Source organism: Columba livia, chromosome 5, assembly GCF_036013475.1.
Source record: "Columba livia isolate bColLiv1 breed racing homer chromosome 5, bColLiv1.pat.W.v2, whole genome shotgun sequence".
Classification (NCBI taxonomy): Eukaryota; Metazoa; Chordata; class Aves; order Columbiformes; family Columbidae; genus Columba; species Columba livia.
In genome coordinates this window covers 42819043-42843011 of record NC_088606.1, presented here as the reverse complement: position 1 = coordinate 42843011, position 23969 = coordinate 42819043, and the positions used below count along the sequence as shown (strand labels likewise).

At 38.4% G+C, this 23969-nt stretch overlaps 1 protein-coding gene across 8 annotated transcripts in view; it reads left to right on the top strand.

The window, feature by feature from the left end:
• The window catches only part of CKAP5 (cytoskeleton associated protein 5), a 54652-nt gene that overhangs the window by 12474 nt on the left and 18209 nt on the right, over positions 1–23969 (top strand). For all 8 annotated transcript variants that reach the window (XM_065064732.1, XM_065064729.1, XM_065064728.1 and 5 more), the window contains 23 exons: positions 2388–2559; positions 3526–3658; positions 3952–4055; positions 4427–4540; positions 4781–4885; positions 7468–7557; positions 7667–7831; positions 8655–8783; positions 9641–9817; positions 10141–10254; positions 11488–11598; positions 12912–13004; positions 13591–13776; positions 14264–14358; positions 15694–15751; positions 15829–15954; positions 16484–16620; positions 16781–16955; positions 18543–18656; positions 20645–20773; positions 21396–21590; positions 22243–22378; positions 23836–23924. In XM_065064732.1, the coding sequence (XP_064920804.1) occupies positions 2388–2559; positions 3526–3658; positions 3952–4055; positions 4427–4540; positions 4781–4885; positions 7468–7557; positions 7667–7831; positions 8655–8783; positions 9641–9817; positions 10141–10254; positions 11488–11598; positions 12912–13004; positions 13591–13776; positions 14264–14358; positions 15694–15751; positions 15829–15954; positions 16484–16620; positions 16781–16955; positions 18543–18656; positions 20645–20773; positions 21396–21590; positions 22243–22378; positions 23836–23924 (2947 nt within the window). The remainder of the gene's footprint in view (positions 1–2387; positions 2560–3525; positions 3659–3951; positions 4056–4426; positions 4541–4780; positions 4886–7467; positions 7558–7666; positions 7832–8654; positions 8784–9640; positions 9818–10140; positions 10255–11487; positions 11599–12911; positions 13005–13590; positions 13777–14263; positions 14359–15693; positions 15752–15828; positions 15955–16483; positions 16621–16780; positions 16956–18542; positions 18657–20644; positions 20774–21395; positions 21591–22242; positions 22379–23835; positions 23925–23969) is intronic.

Sequence of the window (23969 nt, the reverse complement as noted above, 5' to 3'; positions counted from 1 at the left end):
GTGGTGTTTGTTGTGTTTGGTGGTGGTTTGTTGTTGTTTTTGTTTATTTGTTTATTTCATTCTCCCTTACCCCAGCAGTGTGTAGAGTCTGATTTGTTTTTTAGGTCATTTTACCAGGTCCTTGTTCTTATTGAATAGGGTGTATCTTTACTGAACTAGTATTTTGTGACACCAACAGTTGAGAGAGCATCATGGGATTTGTTAGATGTGAGGGGTGCCTTTGTGTGAGCCTCATCTGGATCACTTTCATCCATAGCAACTGTTTACCCAACTTCATTTTCACAATGTACATCTGGAAGAATGGCAGGAGTAGTGTATCTTGTTCCAGACTGTGGAGCTTCTCTTCTGAATAGCTGAAAATAAACTCACTGATGGGAAAACTAAAACATAGTCTTTTGTTAAAACACACTGTTTTCCTCACTGATGTGAACATCTTTAGTTGGGTACACTGTGTGTGGTTTTTGGAAAAAGACAAACAAACAACAACTCATTGCATGGTAAGTTTCCATTGTCCATATAATTTATTAAAAAGAAAAGCTGATAATGCTCCCTAAAAATCAAATCAAATTTAATGAACATGGGGTAGTTTGTTTCAAGATGAGATTAGGAGCATCTTTTTTGTTCCACTTCAAGTATGTTTGCTGCCTTTGCAAATTGAGTGAAAAATACTGCGGTTTTATCAAATTCTTATATTTGATGTATATATTAGATTTTTTTAAGGAAAGATAAGTTTGGTATTAATGGACAGAATACTTTTTTTCTGAAAAAAGTAGTTCATGTGACAGCTCTGTAATACAGATGAAGAGTATCTTATGCTGAGTATTTTTTAGACAACTTGCTGAAGCACATGTGTAGATGGTCCTTGTTAAACTAATTGTTTCAGGCTTCTGTAATAGAAGTCAAAATAAAGTATTTGGTTTAGCCCATTATCAGTGCTTCTACTAAGTGAAATGACTGTCCCACATTTAAGAATATATTTTAGCTATTTTAAATTGCTGTATCTAATCAAATGTCCTTTCAACAGTACAGTGTAATTAGAAACCTGCATAACCTTCCTCAATATCTTTCAACTATGTCTATAAAATGTGCCACATCTGCTTTTCTAAATGTGGTATTTTATTACCTTTAGGATAGCAAGATCAGTTTACCCCATGGAGCTCTGTGACTTAACCTTTGTCTTCTGCTTCTGAGCAATGTTGCTACCTAACTTGGTCTTGTGCTTTGACAGGGTTTCTGCATCGATAACAAAATTTGTCTGTGTTGTACCTAGGTGGATAGCTTGAGTGCAGAACTAGTTTAGCCTCTGGTGGTTTTTGTCTTGTGCTAAGGTTTCTGTTCTTGTGGTGTGGAACAAATTAGATAATAATATATTAATTAGATAAAAATAAGAGAATTTGCATAGGCACTTTTTCAAACACACTTTTTTTTGAGTCATGGTAAAAAAAAATAAAAATCTTAGGGGAGTCATTTGTTCGTGATCTGTATCTAAGTTGGATTGTTTCTAAGTTTAGCACTAGAGTTTTTTAGAAAGTGAGACATGTAAGTTTTAGTTCCTGAGCTGCCATTTTACTGGCTTTTTCATGTGCTTGATTGGAGGGAAGCAGAAGAAAAAGTCTGAATGGAAAGGTTAATTTGGACTTCTCAAGGAAAAGAAATGCTTTTGAATAAAAAAAATTTGTAGCTTCTGAGGTGATTTAGATGTGATGCTTTAAGAATTGTAGCAGTTAACTTTACTGTGAGCATTGAAAGAGAGTGTGTGTGTTCTCATTCAGCAGTGACTGAAGAAGTTTAGTGTATTAACTTCAAGTTATAGAAGAATCTGCTGACGGGGTAGGGTGTTTGTCTGGGGGAACTTCCTTTAGGTGTCCTTTCAGCAGCACATATTTCAACACGTGTATTTTCTGTGATGATGACCCAGGCTCACTATAATTATCTGGTCCAACAAGTAGAAAAGTGACTAATGCTTTTACTGCAGTTTGTCTCCAAGGATAGACAAAGGAGATTCTATTCTGATTTATTTAAAAAAAAAAAAAAGTAGGTCATACAAATTCTGGTCTAAGGACACTTTTCTTTTTTCTTTTCACCCCCCTGGCAAGGGAACATATTTAAGCAGCAGATTGGATTAAGTGCTTTGAAGTATTTTCAGAGGCTTGACTTTTGTAATTCCAAGCTGAGCGTGGAAGGTAATTATAGTAGGGCAAATATTTTATAGTAGCTTAGTAGCTTCACAAAATAATTGCTATAATCATGATTTAAGTAAATGATACAATCTCTAAATGTGCACTGAAAGCATTGCATGGATTGTTTTTAAAAAAAAAATTTAAAAAGTGGATCACTCTCTTGTTCCTACCAGGACGCTGATGCTATTCCATGTTTTTAACTTGCAGTGAATTTGGTTCAAAAATAATCTCCCTGAAGCCAATCATTAAAGTATTGCCAAAACTTTTTGAGTCTCGGGAAAAGGCTGTTCGAGATGAAGCCAAACTCCTTGCTGTGGAGATCTACCGTTGGATAAGGGATGCTCTGAGACCTCCATTGCAGAACATAAATTCTGTGCAGGTATGCAGAAAGCAGTTCTGTATCCAAACATTTGAGAAAACAGTTCCATTCTCACCTTCCCTGATCCTGTAGTGTTGGGCATTCTTAAAGTCAAAGCTGGAATTTTTCAGTAACAGCAACATTTTTAGCTTCTTGTAACTTTACCTACAATGTTAGTCCCTCTTTGTTACTTGTAAAGAAATTGTGACAATTTTCTGTTGCTCTGAATAGGTGTGAAGTTGTGGGCCAAACATTATATTGAAACTGAGGAGGGGCTTTGAGAAGTATAATAGTATTTCTTGGAGGCCTAACCCAAGGGGGAATGGTTACCCTTATAAAAGACCCCTGCAGCCATTCAGACTTGTTCTGGTGGTGCTCAGGATGTGACTGTTCCACTTCAGGAAGTGGCATTACGTTATGACAGATAACTGTGCTAGTGCAGATGGAACGCTTTGTTATTTTAAAATTTTATGCATCCTGGCCTCCTACCTGCTCAAGTTAATTATGTTCAGGTGGAAAGCAGTAACTTTCTGGAGAAAGATTAAACAAACAAAACCCACAAAAACAAACAAAACAAAAAAACTCAACTGTCTCATCAAAAGTAGCTCAACATGTTTGTTTTGTCATAGTTTTAGCTTGTGATAGCATGTCTGTAACCAGAAGATCTTCCTTCATGCTCAACCATTTTTATTTTAAAGCTTCTTCAGAGGGGACACGCCATTCTGACTGTTCTACAGTTTGTTCTTATGTAAATGCTTTGCATTGATATTTTTGATATTCTGTTCTGTGGATATACTTGATCAAAAAATTCTGAACAGTGAACATGAAGGGGAAGTCACTTTTTTGGTGGCAGAAAAAAAGAACTTGAAAAGTAGTGCTATCTTGGCCTTGAAATGGGAAAACTCCATTGCTTTCCATGAAGGGTTACTTGTTCCTGGGGTTTGTACGAAGTGTCTCTGATACAACGATTCTTTTCCCTTTTGGCAGTTAAAAGAACTGGAAGAAGAGTGGGTCAAAGTGTCATCAGCTGCTCCTAAGCAGACCAGGTTCCTGCGTTCTCAACAGGAGCTGAAAGCAAAATTTGAGCAGCAGCAGGCAGCTGGAGGAGATGCAGATGGAGGTAAATTATTTAGTCTCTGAACTGTATTGGAAAATGTATAACTGGTGTGTTATTTGTGAAGGAATACATGAAATTGTAAAGGTGCTTTTTCTCAAACTGGTGCAAAACGTGCAGTGCAGTATACAGCAAGACTATGTGGCTGGGGAAAAAAATTCATATGAAAGAGTATCTGTCCTTTGGAATAGCAAAATCACAACCACTGGTAGTGGATTTTTAAAGAAGAGCTCTAGGTGGTGCTGTAGTCAAAATTTCATTTGTCACTCTGCTTATATTTTTCTCTTTTCTGTTTGCAGGAGATGATGACGAAGAAGAGGCGGTACCACAAGTAGATGCATATGAGTTGCTTGAAGCTGTAGAAATTCTTTCCAAGCTTCCCAAAGACTTCTATGAGAAAGTTGTAAGCATAAACTTAAATGCTACCAGTTAATTCTATGATGTGGACCTAATGAGTCTTAAAACTTACTAGCATTCTGCAATGTGTGCTTTACTGCTATATGGATAATAACCGACTAGTGTAAGTAAAATATAGACTATCATAAATAAGTCTCAAATTTGATTTATCAACAAGAAAGCTGTAGTTTTAAGGAGCTGAAATGTCCTGGGAATGGGACTGTGTATCTTATTTCTTTGCAGTTATTGATGTTAAACTGTAGGGAGCCTTTGGCTTTCTCAGGGTAGAATTCAGTTTCAAAATCTATTGCTTGTGGCAAGCATGCTTCTCTAGAACTGTTTGCATTTATAAATGAACATAATTTTTTTGCTGTGCAGGAAGCAAAGAAGTGGCAAGAAAGGAAAGAAGCTTTAGAAGCTGTTGAACTGCTGGTGAAAAATCCCAAATTGGAATCAGGAGACTATGCAGACTTGGTGAAAGTTCTCAAAAAGGTAATAAATAAAACCCAGAGTGCACATACAATTAGTATTTTTTGTAATTTATTTGTATTATATTTTATAAGTTGCAGTTGAGATCATACTAATGAGTAGAAAATTTTTAGCTGGAACAGTGGTGGAAATAACCTAATCTGTGACCCACTGACTAGTGTAAAGAATTCTTCTAAGTCTCTGAAACTTGGATTTTTCAGTCTTCAGTTTTATGATGTGGGTTTTTTTTCCCCTTCTCTTCAGGTTGTTGGGAAGGATACAAATGTTATGTTAGTTGCTTTGGCTGCCAAATGCCTTACGGGACTAGCTTCTGGGCTCCGAAAGAAATTTGGACAGTATGCAGGGCATGTAAGTAAGAGTATGTACTTTTTTCTGTTTTTATTGATGCTGGACACCAGAAAGTACCTTAATATTTTTTTCCTGTAAACCTTGGTATTTGTCAAAGATATTATTTGTACAATTGTGGATGTTTACCTATCACTTAGTGGAGCAAGTAGTGAAATACCTGCTAAGATCTCTTGCATCTTAAGGTTAAGAAGACCTTGTTTGTTCACATGCAGCAACATGAAGCTTTCTATTCCAAGAAATCTTCTGTAGTAAGACAACTCTGAATTACTCTGCCATGAAATGAACTTTATTTATATAATCTCATCCTGGAGATGCACTCACAGAAATGCATTTGTAGGCCACAGTGGAAAAAATAGCTTCTGAACCTGAATTCTACTTAGCAGCTCCAGGATGTGTGTTTTTAGGTTGGCTGGGATTTTTTTTGAGTGTTGGGAGTTCCTGTGTGTGTGTTTGTCTGGGTTTTGTGGGGTTTGTCTGTTTTAAATAACCAAACTACTGAGATTTTTGGTACCAAAACGTTCTGGTGGTCTAGTTTAATGCTCTTCTCTGTTCTCCTTTGCTACTCTTCTCATACCAATAGCTAATATCAGGGAATAGAGGGACACTTAACCGATCTCTGGAAAGAAAGGGGGCTTTTAATTAGTTGCAGTTCTCACTTATTTCTCAAGTCTATACTGTGTTCTTTAAGCTGCTCAATCAAATTTTTTTTCTTGTGATAAGCAATAGGTGTGTGGGTAGAGCTTAGAGGCAGAGAGAACTGATGTATCTGGCTGCCGGTAGTGTTATATTTTGTGATGAATTGGAAAGTTACTGAATCTCACTGCTTCAGAAACATTCGAGTCTCCTGAACTCTGAACAACAGTTTGGGAAAAGTCCCTTTCATTCTGACAGCTATCTGTAGGTGTAAGCAGCATTCTTATATCTGTTTACACTTGATTTGTGTTTGGGGCCAGTACTGCAAGAGGCTGATGCAATCTTTCTTACTGTTGATTTTTTTGAGGGGCCAGTTCTTTTTAATCTCTTTATAAATTATGTGGATGAGGGGATTGAGTGCACCCTTAGTTAGTTTGCAGATGACCCCAAATTGGGTGGGAGTGTTGATCTGCTGGAGGGTAGGAAGGCATACAGAGGGATCTGGATTGCAGGACTGAGGCCAGTTGTATGAGGTTTAACAAGGCCAAGTGACAGGTCCTGCACTTGGGTCACAACAACCCCAAGCAGCACTACAGGCTCAGGGAAGAGTGGCTGGAAAACTGCCTGGCAGAAAAGGATCTGGGGGTGTTGATGGACAGCCAGCTGAACATGAGCTAGCAGCGTGCCCAGGTAGCCAAAAAGGCCAACACCGTCCTGGCTTGTATCAGGAACAGTGTGACCAGCAGGACTAGGGAAGTGATTGTGCCACTGTACTCAGCACTGATGAGGGCCCATCTTGAATCCTATGTTAGGTTTTGGGCCCCTCATCATAAGAAAGACATTCAGGTACTAGAGAGAGTGCAGAGAAGGGCAACAAAGCTGGTGAGGGGCCTGGAGCACAAGTCTGAGGAGTGGTTGAGGGAACTGGGGCTGTTTATCCTGGAGAAAAGGAGGCTGAGGGGAGACGTTATTGCTGTCTAGAACTACCTGAAAGGAGGTTGTAGCATGGAGGGTGTTGGTGTCTTTTTCTGAAGTAGCAAGTGATAGGACAAGAGGAAATGGCCTCATGTTGCACCAGGGGAGGTTTCGATTGGATACTAGGAAAAAATTCTTTGCGGAAAGGGTTTTCAGGCATTGGAACAGGCTGCACAGGGAAATGGTGGAGTCACCACCCCTGGAGGTGTTTAAAAGGCATTTAGAATGTGGTTCTTAGGGACATGGTTTAGTGCTAGAGTTAGGTTATGGTTGGACTCTATGATTCTGAGGGTCTCTCCCAACCAAAATGATTCTATGATTCTAAAGGTTAACCCTCTTAGCTACAGAGTTGGTATTGAAAATGTTGAGCCTCTGAAATTAGGGGTATAGTTCCATGGTTGCCAAGCAAATGGTGTTGAGAAGGTGGCTTTTTCAGTGCTGTGATGGCAGCTATGAGTTGCATGATCTCAGCACCAGGAAGGATTCAAGTTGCTTTAGAACCGTGGTCTTGTTAACTGTGGGTCAAATGAGAGCTTCTTAATGAGCTGTGCTGAGTGCTGTCAGGAAGCTGGGAAAGAGGGCACTGATTATATACAGTTTTGGATTCCTATAGTACAAGAGCACAGCACTCTGTGCTGTGAAATTGTTTAATTTCTATTCTGTTGCTCTGTGTTTCACACCATTAGAACTGGAGTATTAATCTGTGATATGAACTTGTATATCTACCTTTTGTTTGTCTCTGCTATGAAATTGCTTGAAAATCTGTTAATAGATTGACTGGAATTAATTTAATATTGGAGATCAGCTAGAATAAACTAGTGCATACTGTTGTTGTATACCCCTGGAGAGGGCAGCAGCCATGTTTACGTTATTTCCTTCTCTGCAAAATGTCATGGAGCTGACTATTAGGCTTTCCAGTTGTATTAGTGAAGACCGGATTGACTTTTTTCTTTTTCTTTTTACCTTTTCCATAGGTTGTTCCAACAATCTTGGAGAAGTTTAAGGAGAAGAAGCCTCAGGTAGTGCAGGCACTGCAGGAGGCCATTGATGCAATCTTTCTTACTGTAAGTAAGACTGATAATTTTCCCATTGTCTGAGAACTAGTCTCTAATTTTGGTTTGCTTTTTCTCTTACTTTACTCAAAACTAATGACTGCTTTATCCAACACTGTAGACCACATTGCAGAATATAAGTGAAGATGTGCTGGCAGTGATGGACAACAAAAACCCAACCATTAAGCAGCAAACATCCCTCTTCATTGCAAGAAGCTTCCGTCACTGCACACCTTCTACTCTGCCAAAAAGCCTGTTGAAACCTTTCTGTGCTGCACTTCTCAAGGTAAAGCAGGAGGAGTTGGTGCTTCTCTGGTATTGACTCAAGTACTGCTGTTGTGAAGCATGGAATTGTTTTAGGAGAAAGACCCTTGTGGTGATGCAAGGAATAAAGAGTTCTCATGTGCTGTGTAGCCATCAGAGTCAGTGTTGATTGATGTCTAACTTGAAGATGACCATCAGTCATAGGAACAATTTAGTCTCCTTTTCTTAGCTTCTCTGAAACTGAAGACCCACCAAGTTTATAACAGATTCAGCCAGTGATTTGCAATTGCTGAACTTCTGGGCACTGTGCTACTTGCTTCTTGCAGACATTTCTAGCAAGCTTTTGTTGAAATGCTACATATAATTTACCATGAATAAAAGAAGCATCATTGATTCAAGTACTGCAATTACACTAGAGCATTTATCAGTGAAAACAATAACGATATATACTTTTTTTATCATTGCAAAATAGCCCTTTCCTTGTTGTGGGAAATATCTCTGGCTTCAAAAGTGGAGGCTTGAAAAGGGTTGCAAAACTTGAAGCTCCTTGTGAACTTTCATGGTGCTGCAGTGTCTATTAAAGCATGAATATGGACCCTCTTCTTGTTGTGTGACAAATCTAAAGATGGGAAACAGGCCATGTATGAGAAACAGTAGACTTGATCAGTACATAGGAAAAAGGAAGTGAAAATCAACTTTTTTCTTTCTTCAGTGGAATATTAAGGATTATTCTGTACTAGGTGTAGATTTTAAAAGAGGGGAGGGGACTTCTACAGAAGATGGATTTACAAATCTGTTTAGATATGAGCTGCAAGTCATACGATACAAGTTGTCTTTGTCTGCAGCATATCAATGATTCTGCTCCTGAAGTAAGAGATGCTGGATTTGAAGCATTAGGCACTGCCTTGAAAGTGGCTGGAGAGAAAGCTGTGAATCCTTTTCTAGCGGATGTGGACAAGCTAAAACTTGATCGGGTGAGTTTATTATCATAAATGTTGTAGGAAAAAAAATGCTCCACTTAAGATGCGTCTTAAGCTAGAGAAAAGAGAGGATGCTTTATCTAATGACTTCCAACACAGATTTTTAAAAATTTATATTTTACATAAAAGTTACTGGTGCTGCAGGGAACCCGAAAATCTGTTTTTCTTGTTAGGTTATGACGCGTCTTTTCTTTGACTTCCACTATCTAAAATGCGTTAGTACGTTAACATTGCACCTTTTCATTCTTATGTAAAGTATCTATTTGGCTTCAAGGGTGTATTGTGTATGAAGTGGGCTCTGGGGTTTGGTTTGGGTTTTTTTTCTATTGGTTGATTGTATGTGGGGTTTTGTTTTTGAACACGTTCTCTGTTGGCTAAAACAAAGTTTAGGGCTTTAGGTCATAACCACATGGTCTAATTCTATGTTATTAGACAGCATTTGGTATTAAAGACTTTCCAACACAAAATTTCATGCTTCTGCATAAGCTGACAGGTCAGATTGAATGATTGTATAATTTAAGGTGCTAAGAATTAGTGTTTAGAATATCTACAACTATTGGGGGAGTATCAATGATTTCTATGTATATAAATGCTATTCCTTTTGAGCTAAGAAAGTGATTCTAGAAATACAGTAATGGCTGATGCCATTGACTGGTTAACATTGCTACTGTAAGGGACACAGGATAACAAAATTTTGTTGTGTAAACAACTTTAACTCTTCACATTTTTTCCAGAGTGGTCAAGTTTGAGCCACTGCTGTTGAAGGGACGCTATACATCCAATTGTGGTAGCTAAATAGCACTTTTGTTTACTTTTTTTTCTCCCCTCTTTTTGTCTTTATTGTTTATCAGATTAAAGAGTGTGCTGAGAAGGTGGAACTGGTTTATGGTGAAAAGACAAGAGGAGCTGCTGAGAAAAAAGAAGGCAAGCCTAGTGCTGGAAAGACCCCTGCTTTTTCAGGGAATGGTGGAGACAAGGAAACAAAAGATGCGGCAGCCAAACCACTGAAAAAAGCACCTGCTGCGAAGGTAAGAGAGATTGCCAAGAGATTGTCTGACAATCACAGTTGTCTGTGGTTGCATCTAACAGTTACTTATTGAAGACCAAAGGTGGCCTATTGAACATCTTCCACTGAGGAATCACTGTCTTTCTGTGAGAGCAGGTGCAACACATGAATTAAATAAGCTCTAGCAGAAAACTATTTTTTTTGCCTGCAGCTCTTATAGTACTGGAGAGATATGTATTTTTTTTACATGAGAATTTGGAAGTGTGGAAAAAATAAGTTCTTTTGATATCTGATGAACTAGAAACCTGTTTGATCCTGGTTAATACTTGCCCACTTACTTTCTAGCCTGGAGGCCCACCCAAGAAAGGCAAACCAGCTGCATCTGCAGGTGTGGGAGGTGCTGGAGCAAAAGGCAAGAAGGGCCCTGAGACCAAAGAAATATTTGAATCTGAGCTCTCAGTGAGTATTCTACTATTCTCTGAAACATTAAGTTCTCTGTATAAGTAGCTTTGGTTAATCAGTTCTTTGGCTACTATGGAATTTTTCACTGAAGTTGAGATTGTCGTGTTAGGACAAGGGGAAAGCAATACTTTTAACTGGATGTATATTTAATGGGTAAAATGGATATATTTAACTGATGTTATTTATTTGGATGTTAATTAACTGATAAAATGGATGTATATTCTGGTAAATACACACCCGTCGTTCTGGCTGTTGTTGATACCAGGCCATATAAGACAGTAACAAAAAATCATACTAATATAATAGGGCATATCATGTTGTCTCTGAACTAGGAACAAGTGAAAAAAGCAACAATATGACTACTTTATATGTAATTTATGATGCATGTGTTGCCAAGGTGTCTGGTATAAAAGCCTGGGAATATAGTATTCTGGAGTTTACATTGAAATCTGACGTAGAATACAGTGATAATTAAATAAACTACTGCAAGTTTATTCTGTGCTGTTCATATTCAGTTACATTTTAAGAAAAAGATTGAATTCTGATCCATCTATCCATCCTCCTGGTAGGGAACCAGGCAGACTATCCTATCTATAGGTTAAACAGTAACAAAAAGCTATTAAATCTTTGCTAGATATATCTGCAAGTTTTTTGGATTCTCATTTATCTTTAGAGTGTCACTTACAATGAATTTTTTCCATTATGAATCCAGTTCATATTGCTAGTTATACAGTGGAAAGTGAGTATATGCTTCCTGAAGGTGATGCAAACACCAGTGAAACAAGGGAAAAATTTGCAATTGTTGATATAGTAAATAACTTCTTCATTTTGCTGCAATGGATGCAGAAGATATGTCTTCTTTCATCCACGCTTATCAACCATGGATTCATTGCTGTGAATGTTTTTTTCAAATTTCATACAGAATTATCTTGCAAACTTTAGCTTACCTCTGCTTGATTCTATACATAGTGGCTACTCAGAATTATTTTTGACACAATTTACCATATTTTCCAGGGATTATTTTTCTGTTGCAGTACAATTTAGCATCTTCCAAAACTCATACGGCCCCTAAACTATAATCCATACAAAATCTTTCAACCTAGAACAGAGAGCTTTGTATAATGCACCAGAGTGCACAGGGTCATTCCAGTATATTAAATGTCCTCAAGGCTGCTGCCCCCCTCCAAAGGGATACACTGGGAAGTTAACCTTGTTATGATCTGTCTGCAGATAGAAGTATGTGAGGAGAAAGCTGCTGCTGTCCTTCCAGCTTCTTGTATCCAGCAGTTAGACAGTGGAAACTGGAAAGAGAGGCTTGCCTGCATGGAGGAGTTTCAGAAGGTGAGTTTGTAGCAGTTGATAGGAAAAGAGACAGGTAGGGAAAAAGAAAGCAATAATTGGTTCAGCTTTTTAGGCCTGGTGACTCTTTTTTAAAAGATACCAGTAGTAGTGGTATGTCAGCACTTCAGGTGGATTAAACAATATTTGCAAAAGACAAGTGGCTTACATGGTTTAAATTGGATCTTATTCCATAATGATAGTGGAGTAAGTCTTCTAGTGTAGTACAGATAGTTATGCTTTTTGTCAAAAATATTTGTATGTGGATTGAGGATGCATAGTGGTCTTTTTAAAACACTAAGTAATTCTAAAGCTTAGTCTCAAAGACAACTAGGTTTAAACAAAGTTTTGCAATGACTGAGCAAAATCAGTTGCAAGTCAGTCCCTGCTGATTGCATGTTAGGCAGCAATTAATTATAATGCTAAATTCAGTTAGCAAATAGTTGATGTTTGAAGCCTTGTACAGTACCAACAGTCTTTACAGCTCATGGTGAGTGCTTCATATAGTCACAAACAAAAAAACATCATATGTCACTCAGATGTGAAGCCTGGCTTTCTTCCTGTGGTATCTATCGTAAGACCTCTGAGAGTTCACATTTTAAAAGGCATCAACTGTTGATGTACAAATAGTTCACACCACTACACCATTATAGTTGCAGCTGAGTTTCAGTATTTTAGTGGAAAAGGTGACCAACTTAAATTGTGAAGCAGTGACTGGCTGCACTGAAATGCTGCTGCAGAAGCCAGCTTTACTCAAACTTGAAGATATTATCATTTCAGTGGAATGAATAAGCTTAACAACAACTAAACCCAGTAATTTTAATTTATGTTCAGGCTTCATCTCTGCTGTATAGTCAGCATTCCCATGTAAAAGAAAAGAAAAAAAGCTTGCGTTTTTTCTGTGTGGTTTTGTGTGGTTTTTTGTGGGTATTTTCTGTTTGTTTGTTGATGGCGTGTGTTTGGTGGTTGTGTATTTGTTGGGGTTTTTTGTTTTGTTTTTTTGTTTGTTTTTTAGTGAAGTGTTAAATTAGTAGGGCTGCAAGGGCCACTAGTGCTTGTAAGAACGCTTATTAAAGAACATACAAAGTATAGCGATGTAAATACTGTAGTTCAAACGTTGGGTCAGTACCTGCAAAATAGTTACCCTGTAAAAGTGGGTCTTATAGTAAGGCTCTTCAGGTAAACTCTTATGCTGAGAATTTTTGCAACTTAGCTCAGTGTTAATAAAATATTTACAAGGCATTTGTAACTTTTCTTTGTGTTTTTGGTTTTGTATTGCTCGTGACCCACTGGCTAACTTCATGTTTATCCTTTAGGCTGTAGAGCTTATGGAGAGAAGTGAAATGCCTTGCCAAGCTCTAGTAAGAATGCTGGCCAAGAAACCTGGTTGGAAGGAAACAAATTTTCAGGTAACACATTATCCTGCAGTAACTACCAGTCCATTTTTATTACTTAATGTAAGCTGTTTCCAATTGCAAGACTATAGCACTGTGACCGCAGATTTATCTGTAGTGAGTGAGAATATGAACTCTGAAATTTGATTTTGTTTCTGCTGACAGTTGGGACTTAGAGACAACATTTGGAGATATCTACATATATGTGTGTGTGTGCATATATAAGTTTTAAAAGCAGATAATGGCTGCCCAGTATTATTAACTGTATATATATACCTATGGGTATAAAAATACATGTATTTGCATGTATACAAAGAATTTGTGTGTATAATCATACATATATATATATATACAAGTGTGTGTATATAAAGTATGTATTTGTATGCACAGATGTCTGTGTGAACACACGTACATTTTTATATATTGAGGTGTATATATAAATTTGTGTCTGTAGATACACACAAGTAGATATTTTATGTATACAGTTGTGTTCACCCACAACTACCTATGTTTTCAATGTATCTATAAAAAATATAGATTTAGAAGTTTTGTCTAAAATAATGAAGACATGAGTAACTTCTTCCTGTTACGAATGTTCCAGGTAATGCAGATGAAACTTCATATAGTTGCGTTGATTGCACAGAAAGGAAACTTCTCCAAAACTTCAGCTCAAGTTGTGCTGGATGGTCTTGTAGACAAGGCCGGTGATGTGAAATGTGGGAGTAATGCAAAAGAAGCAATGACAGCAATAGCAGAGGCCTGTCAGTTGCCATGGACTGCTGAGCAGGTGAGTGACCAGCAAAGGTATTCTTCCAGTAAATAAAATGAGAAATATGTGGAATGTTCTTTCAGTCTGAGGAGTAAATCCTGATTCTTTGATTATTCTCTATTCCCTGAAAGTTTTTTGTTTGTTCTGAAGATACATCCTAAGGCAGAAGTTAAACTCAAGTTCCTCCAAAAGAGGAAATAATGAGTAGTAAATCAATACTTTACTGAAATATTGCCGAAGCAGGTACACATCCACAATAAATGTATCTCTGGCTGCCTTTAAGTATGTCAGGAGATTCTGATTCACTTCACTTGCAATCTTGTTCTGCTACAGTGAAACAACAATTTTTTCCTTGTATTTTACCCCAGCTGTTTCTCTTTACTTGCAGTGCTCTGTTTTTTGCAGGTGTCTTCACTCTTGATTATTGTTATTATTATTCTTTATTACAGTGCTTTGTGTTTTGGTTTGCCAGTGAAAATTTACACTTCACTTTCTTTGGTTCCAGGTTGTGGCCATGGCTTTCTCTCAAAAGAATCCTAAAAACCAGTCAGAAACTTTGAACTGGCTTTCAAACGCAATTAAAGAGTTTGGCTTTTCTGGGTATGTCTTTTAAGTAAATTGTTAAGAGAAACTTGAATTGAAAGTATTTCTGATCTAGGACTAAGAATCTATTCTTCCTTGTCAAATTGTTCTGAAGAGGGTGACTGCAAGCACATTTGAACTTCTGTTTCTTAAACTCTGATGCTAGCTCTGTCAGGTGCTCTTCTAGCTCTAAAGGTGTAAATGGAAGTATCTGACTTTGCTAATAGTATAAGACACTGTTACACTACTAGATGCCTTATTCACTTGGCTTTCTCTGAAGAGCATTCTACTTAGAGTTTATATGCTATAGGAGTGGGCTAGGCAAGGAGCTGTGGTGTTGCGTGTCTGTTATTCCGGTTCTACTTGGATGCACCTGCACTCAGGTGGATCACTATATTTTTATACTTTGAAACAAACCAACAAACAAAAACCTGACAGCCTACAGAAGAGTGCATACCAGTATGCTTATTGCTCTCCTTAAGAGAGATGAAGTTTTGGTCAACAAAATAGCTGTTATTGCATCTGGCACTGTGAAGGTAAGAATGGATTTTTCATCAGAACTAGGGATAGTGTTCCTTAATTATTAATCGCCAGTCTCTTAACTGAATGTGATCAAGCATATATAATAAATTTACTTCAAATACTAGTTTATTTGACTTAGGTGGTTACTATGCCTGTCCAAGTTGTTTTGTGGCTATTAAATGGATAACAACATTGGTTAAGTCTGGAAAACACACTGTCTTCAGTAAATTCCTCAAAAAGTATGTATTTCCAGCAGGGTAATCTGTGTGTAGATGTGACACTAGAACAGCAGTGACTGAGGCTGCACAAAGGAGCATTCCATAATTGCCTGTTTTCTCTTCTATTGAATTCAGTGATGGTATAGAAGATCCAGCAATCTAAACCTTCCTTTCTTGTAAACTTAATTTTGAAATATGTGCTTTTTTTCTGGAAGATCTCGAGACAGACTAACAAAACACACACAAAACAAAACCCCACCAAAAAAACCCACACAAAACCAACGAAAACCACCAAAAACAATCCTCACCTTTATTATGTGGGTGATGTAATTTAAAATACTTTCCGCCTGTAATAATAGTGATCTTTGATACAAATTATCTTGTTTACTGTATTGATTTTCATAGTAGGCTATTCCCCAAACTGATGTCTTTTGATAGTTATTTAAACAGCTACTATCTATGCTGTACCTGTGATGTTATAAGTGCAAGTGTCTTCTGTTTGTATGAATCTGTTCTCTGCATTTTTTTTCTTTAGCATATTGTGATGAATTTGGTTTTTTGTTGGTGCTTCCTGTGTTCTCTTTTACTTACAGGGCTTATCTTTTTCCCACAGACTGAATGTCAAAGCGTTTATCAGTAACGTGAAGACGGCTCTTGCTGCAACTAACCCAGTGAGTAAATTTAGAATTGTAATCCTGAATTATTATTGATCCTTAATGTGAAGACTGAGTGCTTTTCTTTCTGGCAGGCTGTGAGGACTTCTGCAATTACCTTGTTGGGAGTCATGTATCTGTATGTGGGGCCTTCTTTGCGAATGTTTTTTGAGGATGAGAAGCCAGCCCTTCTCTCCCAGATAGATGCAGAATTTGAAAAGGTATGAAGTGTAGCTCTCTTACTACCAAACATCATTAGTTACTTGGAAACTTCAGTAGCTGGAATCTGTAATAATATGGTGGTCTAACCTGTGTTTCTATAGGTGAACTGGATTTTTGAAGACAGCTCACCAAAGCAGCTGAAAACTCATTGTATCTGACTATGTCATTAGTCACTTTTTTCATTAGAAACTTCAAAAGTTTCTGGTTTTGTTTAAATAGCATAATGTTTTGGAAGTCTCTTGCCCTGAGACAGTGCATTCATATTGTGCAAGTGTTTATTTTTTTTTAAATGTCAAATGAAAAACTCTAAAATATCTGTTTCTGAATTTTTTTTTGGGGGGGAAGACAGGGTTGTTTGTGTGTTTTTTTTGGTTTTTGGGGTTGGTTTGATTTTTGTGTGTGATGTTTGTGTATTTTGGTTGTGTGTGTTTGTTGGTTTTTGGGGCATTTTCGTGTGTGGATTTGGTGGTGGAGGTTATTTTTTTTATATATTTCTTTCTCATGTGTTTGGCTTTTTGTTGCTCATAGATGCAAGGGCAGACGGCACCAGCCCCAACTCGTGGAATTTCCAGGCAGAGTGTGGCAGGTGGAGATGATGGTGACGAAGAGGAACAAGAGGAAGTTGGGAATGATGTTGTGGATCTCTTGCCAAGAACTGATATTGGGTAGGTTTGGATTCTGCAACCTGAAGACCTGCTTCCACTGCAATTCAAAACTTTGTGTTTATAAACACTTTCTAGGCAGAAACCTGTGGTGCTATACCACTCAAATATGATAAAACACACAAATAAGAAAATGAACTTTTTATCTTTTTTCCTATTCTAGTGATAAGATCACAGCTGAACTAGTGTCTAAAATTGGGGACAAAAACTGGAAGATCAGAAAGGAAGGTCTAGATGAAGTGACAAGCATAATTAATGAAGCTAAGTTCATAGAGCCAAACATAGGCGAACTTCTGGCTGCTTTGAAGAGTCGTCTCAATGACTCCAATAAAATCTTGGTATGTTATTTAAAATAGTGTTTCAGCTATTTCCAGCTTAGAACTCAAGACAAACTATTTATGATTTCTGAACCTTGCTTATTACTCAGTCTGTTACAATGTCATGAAATCAACAGTTGGAAAACAGCGAACTGTGTATTTCTACCTCATATGTTTGCCTGTTTTTATAAATATTTGCATTTCTCTTTGCTTTATATTAAAAAATAGTCTTCAAAAAGGGAAAATCTGCCCCCCGGATGTAAGATAAGCAAGTAAAGAAGAAATAAGTTTGAGTAATTGCTCTGCTTGTGATAAAAGTGAAGTATCACAGTATGTTTGGGATTGGAAGGGACCTCAAAAGATCATCTAGTCCAATCCCCCTGCTGGAGCAGGAACACCTAGGTGAGGTCGCACAGGAACATGTCCAGGCGAGTTTTGAGTGTCTCCAGAGAAGGAGACTCCACAACCTCCCTGGGCAGCCTGTTCCAGTGCTCTGTCACCCTCACTGAGAAGAAGTTTTTTCTCAAATTTAAGTGGAACCTCTTGTGTTCCAGCTTGATCCCATTACCCCTTGTCCTATCATTGTTTGCCACGGAGAAGAGCCTGGCTCCATCCTCATGGCACTCACCCTTTATATATTTATAAACATTAATAAGGTCCCCCCTTAGTCTCCTCTTCTCCAAACTAAAGAGACCCAGCTCCCTCAGCCTTTCTTCATAAGGGAGGTGCTCCACTCCCTTAATCATCTTCGTTGCCCTATGCTGGACCCTCTCCAGCAGTTCCCTGTCCTTCTTGAACTGAGGGGCCCAGAACTGGACACAATATTCCGGATGTGGTCTCACCAGGGCGGAGTAGAGGGAAAGGAGGACCTCTCTCGGTCTACTAACCACCCCCCTTGTAATACACCCCAGGATGCTATTGGCCTTCCTGGCCACAAGGGCACAGTGCTGGCTCACGGTCATCCTGTTGTCCACCAGGACCCCCAGGTCCCTTTCCCCTACACTGCTCTCTAATATGTAATTTCCCAACCTATACTGGAACCTGGGGTTGTTCCTGCCCAGATGCAGGACTCTACACTTTCCCTTGTTAAATTTCATTAGGTTATTCCCCGCCCAACTCTCCAGCCTGTCCAGGTCCTGCTGGATGGCAGCACAGCCTTCTGGCGTGTCAGTCACTCCTCCCAGCTTAGTGTCATCAGCAAACTTGCTGATAGTACACTCTATTCCCTCGTCTAAATCGTTAATGAATATATTGAATAATATTGGCCCCAGTACTGACCCCTGAGGCACTCCACTAGATACTGGCCTCCAACTAGACTCCGCACCATTGACTACCACTCTCTGGCTTCTCTCCTTAAGCCAGTTTGCAACCCACCTCACTAAGTGTGCCTTGTTTGAAAATGTTTAGTTGAACTTTATTTACTCTGAATATAGAAATAAATTTTACTGATCTGTGATGAATTTGGAGTCTGGAATAGATAAAAGTTCAACAGGCATTCTGAAGGACAAGCCTAGGTGTACAGTAGCATTACTTTTTCTATTGTGACTTGGACTCTCACGCACATGGTTGTAATAGTATTTTATTCAAAGCCTTTTTCTTTATGTGTAGGTGCAACAAACACTGAGCATCCTTCAGCAGCTGGCAACAGCAATGGGCCCCAATATCAAACAGCATGTGAAAAATTTGGGCATTCCTGTCATTACAGTCCTAGGAGACAGTAAGGTAGGATACTCATCAAGGTCTTTCCCTTCTGCTGCTCACTATCTGAGCTATGCCTGAGAAGAAGTATGGTCATTTGGCCTTGCTTTTGAGAGGTGGATGATAGTTAAAACTTTTTTGGAAGCTTAGCAATTTATTTTGAAAGTTTCTTGTCTAAATGACAACTTATTATCCAAATATGAATGTGTGCCTGAATATATATTCTGCCTGAGATGTGTTCTTCTGCTTGTACATAAACTCAGTCATTGTCAGAATTCAGCTTTTAAATGTAATGTGGTGACTGTTGGCATACTTTTAATGCTGAAAATATACTACTTTAGATCCTAATCAGGTTCGCTTGGTAAAGTTGCTTGTAGAACTTCTGTTCTTTTAGTGTGTCAGTGTGGAGTCCAGTATGCATTGTTGTCTTTGTATCACTGTGTAGGAGACCTTTGAATTCTAGGTAGACACAGGACACTCACATCTGATACCAAGTTTGTATAATGTCAGTGTTGAGCTTGTCAAGATGCTGTGTCAAAATCAAAGCTAGGACCATGGGAAAGAGCTGTTGGGAGCAATGGGGAAAGGAGGCTTGGGAAGATGCTAGTGTCTTGTGCCAGAAGTTGCAGGCAATTATCTGATGTCTCTGCTCTGAATGTGAGTAGGAAAAAGAGCAGACATGGGATCTATCTGTCCCAAACAATGCAAGGACTAGGGCTGGTCCTAGGGCTAGATAAAAACTCTTGGTTCAAATTGTTTTCTCATGAAGAATCTTAAAGAACTGAGGTTTTACATTATTAAGTCCGATTCTTCTTTTATTCACCAGTTAATGTTGACAAAACAAGTTCCCTTCAGTTGCAATTCCCTGGCTTAATGATAAGACCAACTGCAATTAACCTGTACCAAAATGTGGAATACCAGTGTTACTTGCAGGCACTACAACACTGACAGGATTGTATGCTCATTCAAACATTGTCACAGTAGTAACTTTTTTGATGTACTGCAAGACTTATGCAGTTTTTCCAATTGCTGGAGTTTTTGAAGTTGAGGAGGGCCCTATTTGGGCCCTATTTTGAAATGTTGGCAGTGGACCCACTGAATAGTTGAAGACAACCAACAACCTGTAACTTGAATGAGGACAAGTTAGGTTTTGATGATGGGATCTAAGGCCTCTTCAGAGAGGCTGATGAGCATCTATTTAGCTGTAGCACGCGATTTGTTTCTTTCCCTCAATGAGCTTAAAGATGGGACAAGTTATTTGCAAAGATGTTCACATCTTATTTAGGTAGATGCCTGGATAAATAAATTTTAAATGCAAAGGTGACATACTAAATCTAAATGAGTCTCTTACACTATCAGCTTGCCTCAGAAATTCAGCCTACAGGAGACAGTCGCATGTATGGAGTCATGACTATACTGATAACATTTTGAAGAACCATGGTTGTTAAGTATTCCATTTGACTTCCCCTAACTTCATATAGCCCCTCCAAAAAGAATGCTGTTCTACATTTTGCTTGGAAAAAGCACTGAAGATGTGAATTTGATAGGGCTCCCCTGTTCCTAGCTTGACTTTTGCCTGTGTGTGTCCTAAATAAGAGTGCCCCAATAGCAGGCTCTGTAACCCACTTGCCTTGATTTGTGGATGTGCTAAGTCTATTTTAAGCATTATGTAAATCACTAACCATATTCTGTAGCTTGTTTGAGAGTTAGAAGACTCCCAAAATTCTCATCAGTGAATGATGCAAAGTGCTTTTAGTGACAGCCTTTGTCCTTCTTTATCCAACGTATTTTTTTAAATTATGGTAGGTAAGTATAGTGGCCAATTCAGTGACTTCCTGTAGCTGATACTGTCACTAAAACTAAACTCTTCTGAATCTTTGACTTCTCTAGCAGTGAATAAAAATAGAGATTGCAAAGCCTGTGATGTAGAAGGGTGAATCTGTTGCCTCTTCTGTTGTAATCTTCTGACCCCTCTTTAGGATTATTCTTCTTAAATCTTGTTCTTGCCACAGAATAACGTTCGTGCTGCTGCACTAGCAACTGTGAATGCCTGGGCTGAACAAACTGGCATGAAAGAGTGGTTGGAAGGGGAAGACCTGTCTGAGGAGCTCAAAAAAGAAAATCCTTTCCTAAGACAAGAGGTAGGTTTCTTTTAAAAAAACTTTTCCCTTTGTGTGTCTAATCAAAATAACCTTACTTGCTATGAACTATGTTTATCTGTGCAGACTGAAATGACACAATGCTACCATTACATGAGTAAACAAGTAGCTTTGTGTTCATACTGATATAAAATTGTGAAAGGCCAGAAGGATAATAAGGAACTTTCTTCCTGCATGACAACTGTCATCCAGATTTCAGCGCCTCTGAAATTAAACATTTGTCTATTTGATTGGCATTTTAAGAGCCTAGTGTGTTTTCCCTCAAATTAACCACATGGTAATGAAGACCGGAACTGAACTGGAGGCATTAATATGTTTGTTAGTTTCAAACGGACTAAACAGCCCATGCAGTCCTAGCAGACCAGGCTCCAAGTTTTAACTTAACTGCGTATTAACATATTGTACTGAACTTTTTTATTTTATTGCTGACATTAAAGTTGATGCTGGTTAAGGATATTTGTCTGAACAAATGTTTTTATTTGGAATGGTGTTTTTCCTGCTTGCACAGTGGCATGTGAAGGACCACTGTTCAGGCTCTCATGGCCTGACAGAGCACTGTGAGCACTTCTTCAAAACATTTTTTCTTTTTTTGTCTTTCTTTCAGCTTCTTGGTTGGTTGGCTGAGAAGCTGCCTACCCTCCGTTCAGTTCCTTCTGACCTGCTCTTGTGTGTGCCTCACCTGTACTCCTGCCTTGAAGATCGAAATGGGGATGTGCGTAAAAAGGCACAGGATGCCCTGCCGGTCTTTATGATGCATCTTGGCTTTGAGAAGATGACAAAAGCCACCAGCAAGCTGAAGGTATTGCTGTCACAGAGATAACGTGGCCTTGAATTAGTAGATGTTAACAAGTCATGCTCACAATCTCATGACATACTGTTTTGAGTCATGTAAGCTAGTCTGCATTGAATATTTCCAGTGGGGCTGAAAATAGCATCAGGAGGCTGAGAGTTAGAGCTTTCTCTGCCTTAGAAGGAATGTTGCCACTGCAGGTTTATCACTTCAGGAGCTTGATATTTATTCAGTCTGCTTTTCTTCTGAAAAAAATCTACCTGCAGATGGTTTCCATACCAGTTACTGTTCAGTTCTGTGCTTTTGAACACATGCTTTAAGATGGCTTCTAGCAATTTGGTCGATCTTGTGGATCCTTGAGTGCTAAATCACTGTTAGGGCATTCTGTTAATGTCATAGGACTGCTCACCTGGAACAAATTGCTGGTTCACTTGTTTCCCATAGGTTTTGCAGAAGAAACTTAATGGAAAGATGTTTTTATCTCAGAACAGCAATGCTTGAAAACATCGATCTTTTAAATAAATGTCCTGAAAGACACTAACCAGAGAATAGGTTGTTTTAAACTACTGTCATTTTCCATGTTTGTGACATGTTTTAGTAGTCAGTATCACTAATCTTTCCAAATGTATCACTTCTTCCCTCCCCACTCTCTCTTCTCTAGCCAACTTCCAAAGACCAGGTACTGGCCATGCTTGAGAAAGCCAAAGCCAACATGCCAGCCAAACCAGCTCCGCCCGCTAAAGCATCTTCCAGAGTGGCAGAGGGAGCAGCTCCAGCCAAATTCCAGCCTGCCTCAGGTAACCTCTCTTAAGCTCTGGGAAATGACTAAGAGAAAGGGTGGTTTTCTTTTCCCTTAAGAAGTTGTTTTGGTGTAAAATAACACTTTACTGCTTGTTTGTTTTTGAGAGCCATGGGTTCTGTAAAATTGATTCTCTAGGAAGGGTTTTTATTTCCAGGATCTGAGCATGGGAATTAAAGGACTAGATTAAATCTCTACTGTTAAATTTGATGAAGATGGTAGCTTGATTATCTGCGGGAAGAGCTTTTAGTTGTATATGGATTATATTAACTGCAGTATGCTATTGTAGAATAAATTGTACATAAATGGAGAAGCAAGCTATTTTAAAGATAACTTTCAGAACTACATATTTTAGGCTACCTCTGTGATTTGGACTGGTAGTTATGGTGCTTGTGCAGTATTTGCTCTATTAACAGCCATTGTTCTGGTTTCTTTTTGTGTTTGTTTTTTTGTGTTTGTTTGTTTGGTTTGGTTTTTTTAATGTGGATACACTTCAAAGTAAATGAACATACAAACAAAATTAGTTAATAGGATTTTAGTGCTTCTCTGTTTCTAAACTAAGTGGACATGTATGGATTTAATGCTTTGCAATTCTGAAAATGTATCTTTGCAGGGAATAATTTGATTAGGTTTGTGTTTACTCATATGCATTGTGTGCATGTATGTGTGGAAACAAGTGAATAGTCTTATATATCTGTGGTGTGGAAGTCAAGTTTTCAGGGATTTGGGGAAGCTTTTTGATGCAGCAGAGGAAGATAGATACTTAGCAGGAGGAGAGGAGTTCAGCATAGTTAAGGTTACAAATAGCTGTGTGATTCTAGTGAGTTTTGTTTGCGCTTCTAGTCTTACTTGCGATTGAGTCGACTTCTGATGTAGGAGGTTTTCCTTTCCACACAACCATCTGTCAGCTTCTCTTTGAAAATCTCTACTTGGTACTGAAGCTAAAACCCATGGACTAGAGGCATTTTTTTTGGTGATATTAGTCTGATTTTAGCATAATTTTTTAAAATGTTTCATTAATTTTTCTGTACTGTTTCCCTAGTGTAGTTCACTGTACGGCTACCAGAATGCTTGTGCTGATGCAGAAGAGAGGGTAATGGGATTAGGGTACAAGTGATTTGAAGAGGCAGTCCTGCCTTATCTTTCTGGGGCTGACTTACCTGCTCAAACTGGGTGCAGCTACAGCTGTAGACCTTGGCTCCACAGTATATGTGTGTGTGCATTCTGAAATTGTTAACTACGAATTTGCTAACCTATTATGATCTTAATTATGAAAACTTTGTATGCTAACATGAAATTCAAGGAATTTCTTTTATGGGTCTAAAATCTTCAGACCTCTGTGTGGTAAGCGTATTGTATCCATGAGCAGTTTTTCTCCAGTCCACAGAGAGTTGAGAACTGTGCTGACATAAAATCAGTTTTTTGATAACTTGAAATGGTCTGTTGTTTCTCCAGCACTTGCTGAAGATTCAGGGTCCAATACCATGGAATCCAAGCCTGATCCCAAAAGAGCCAAAGCAGGAGGAGCTTCCTCTAAAGCTAAGGTATGTTGATTCTATTTTGTAAAAAATTAGTTCAATTAAGTTGGT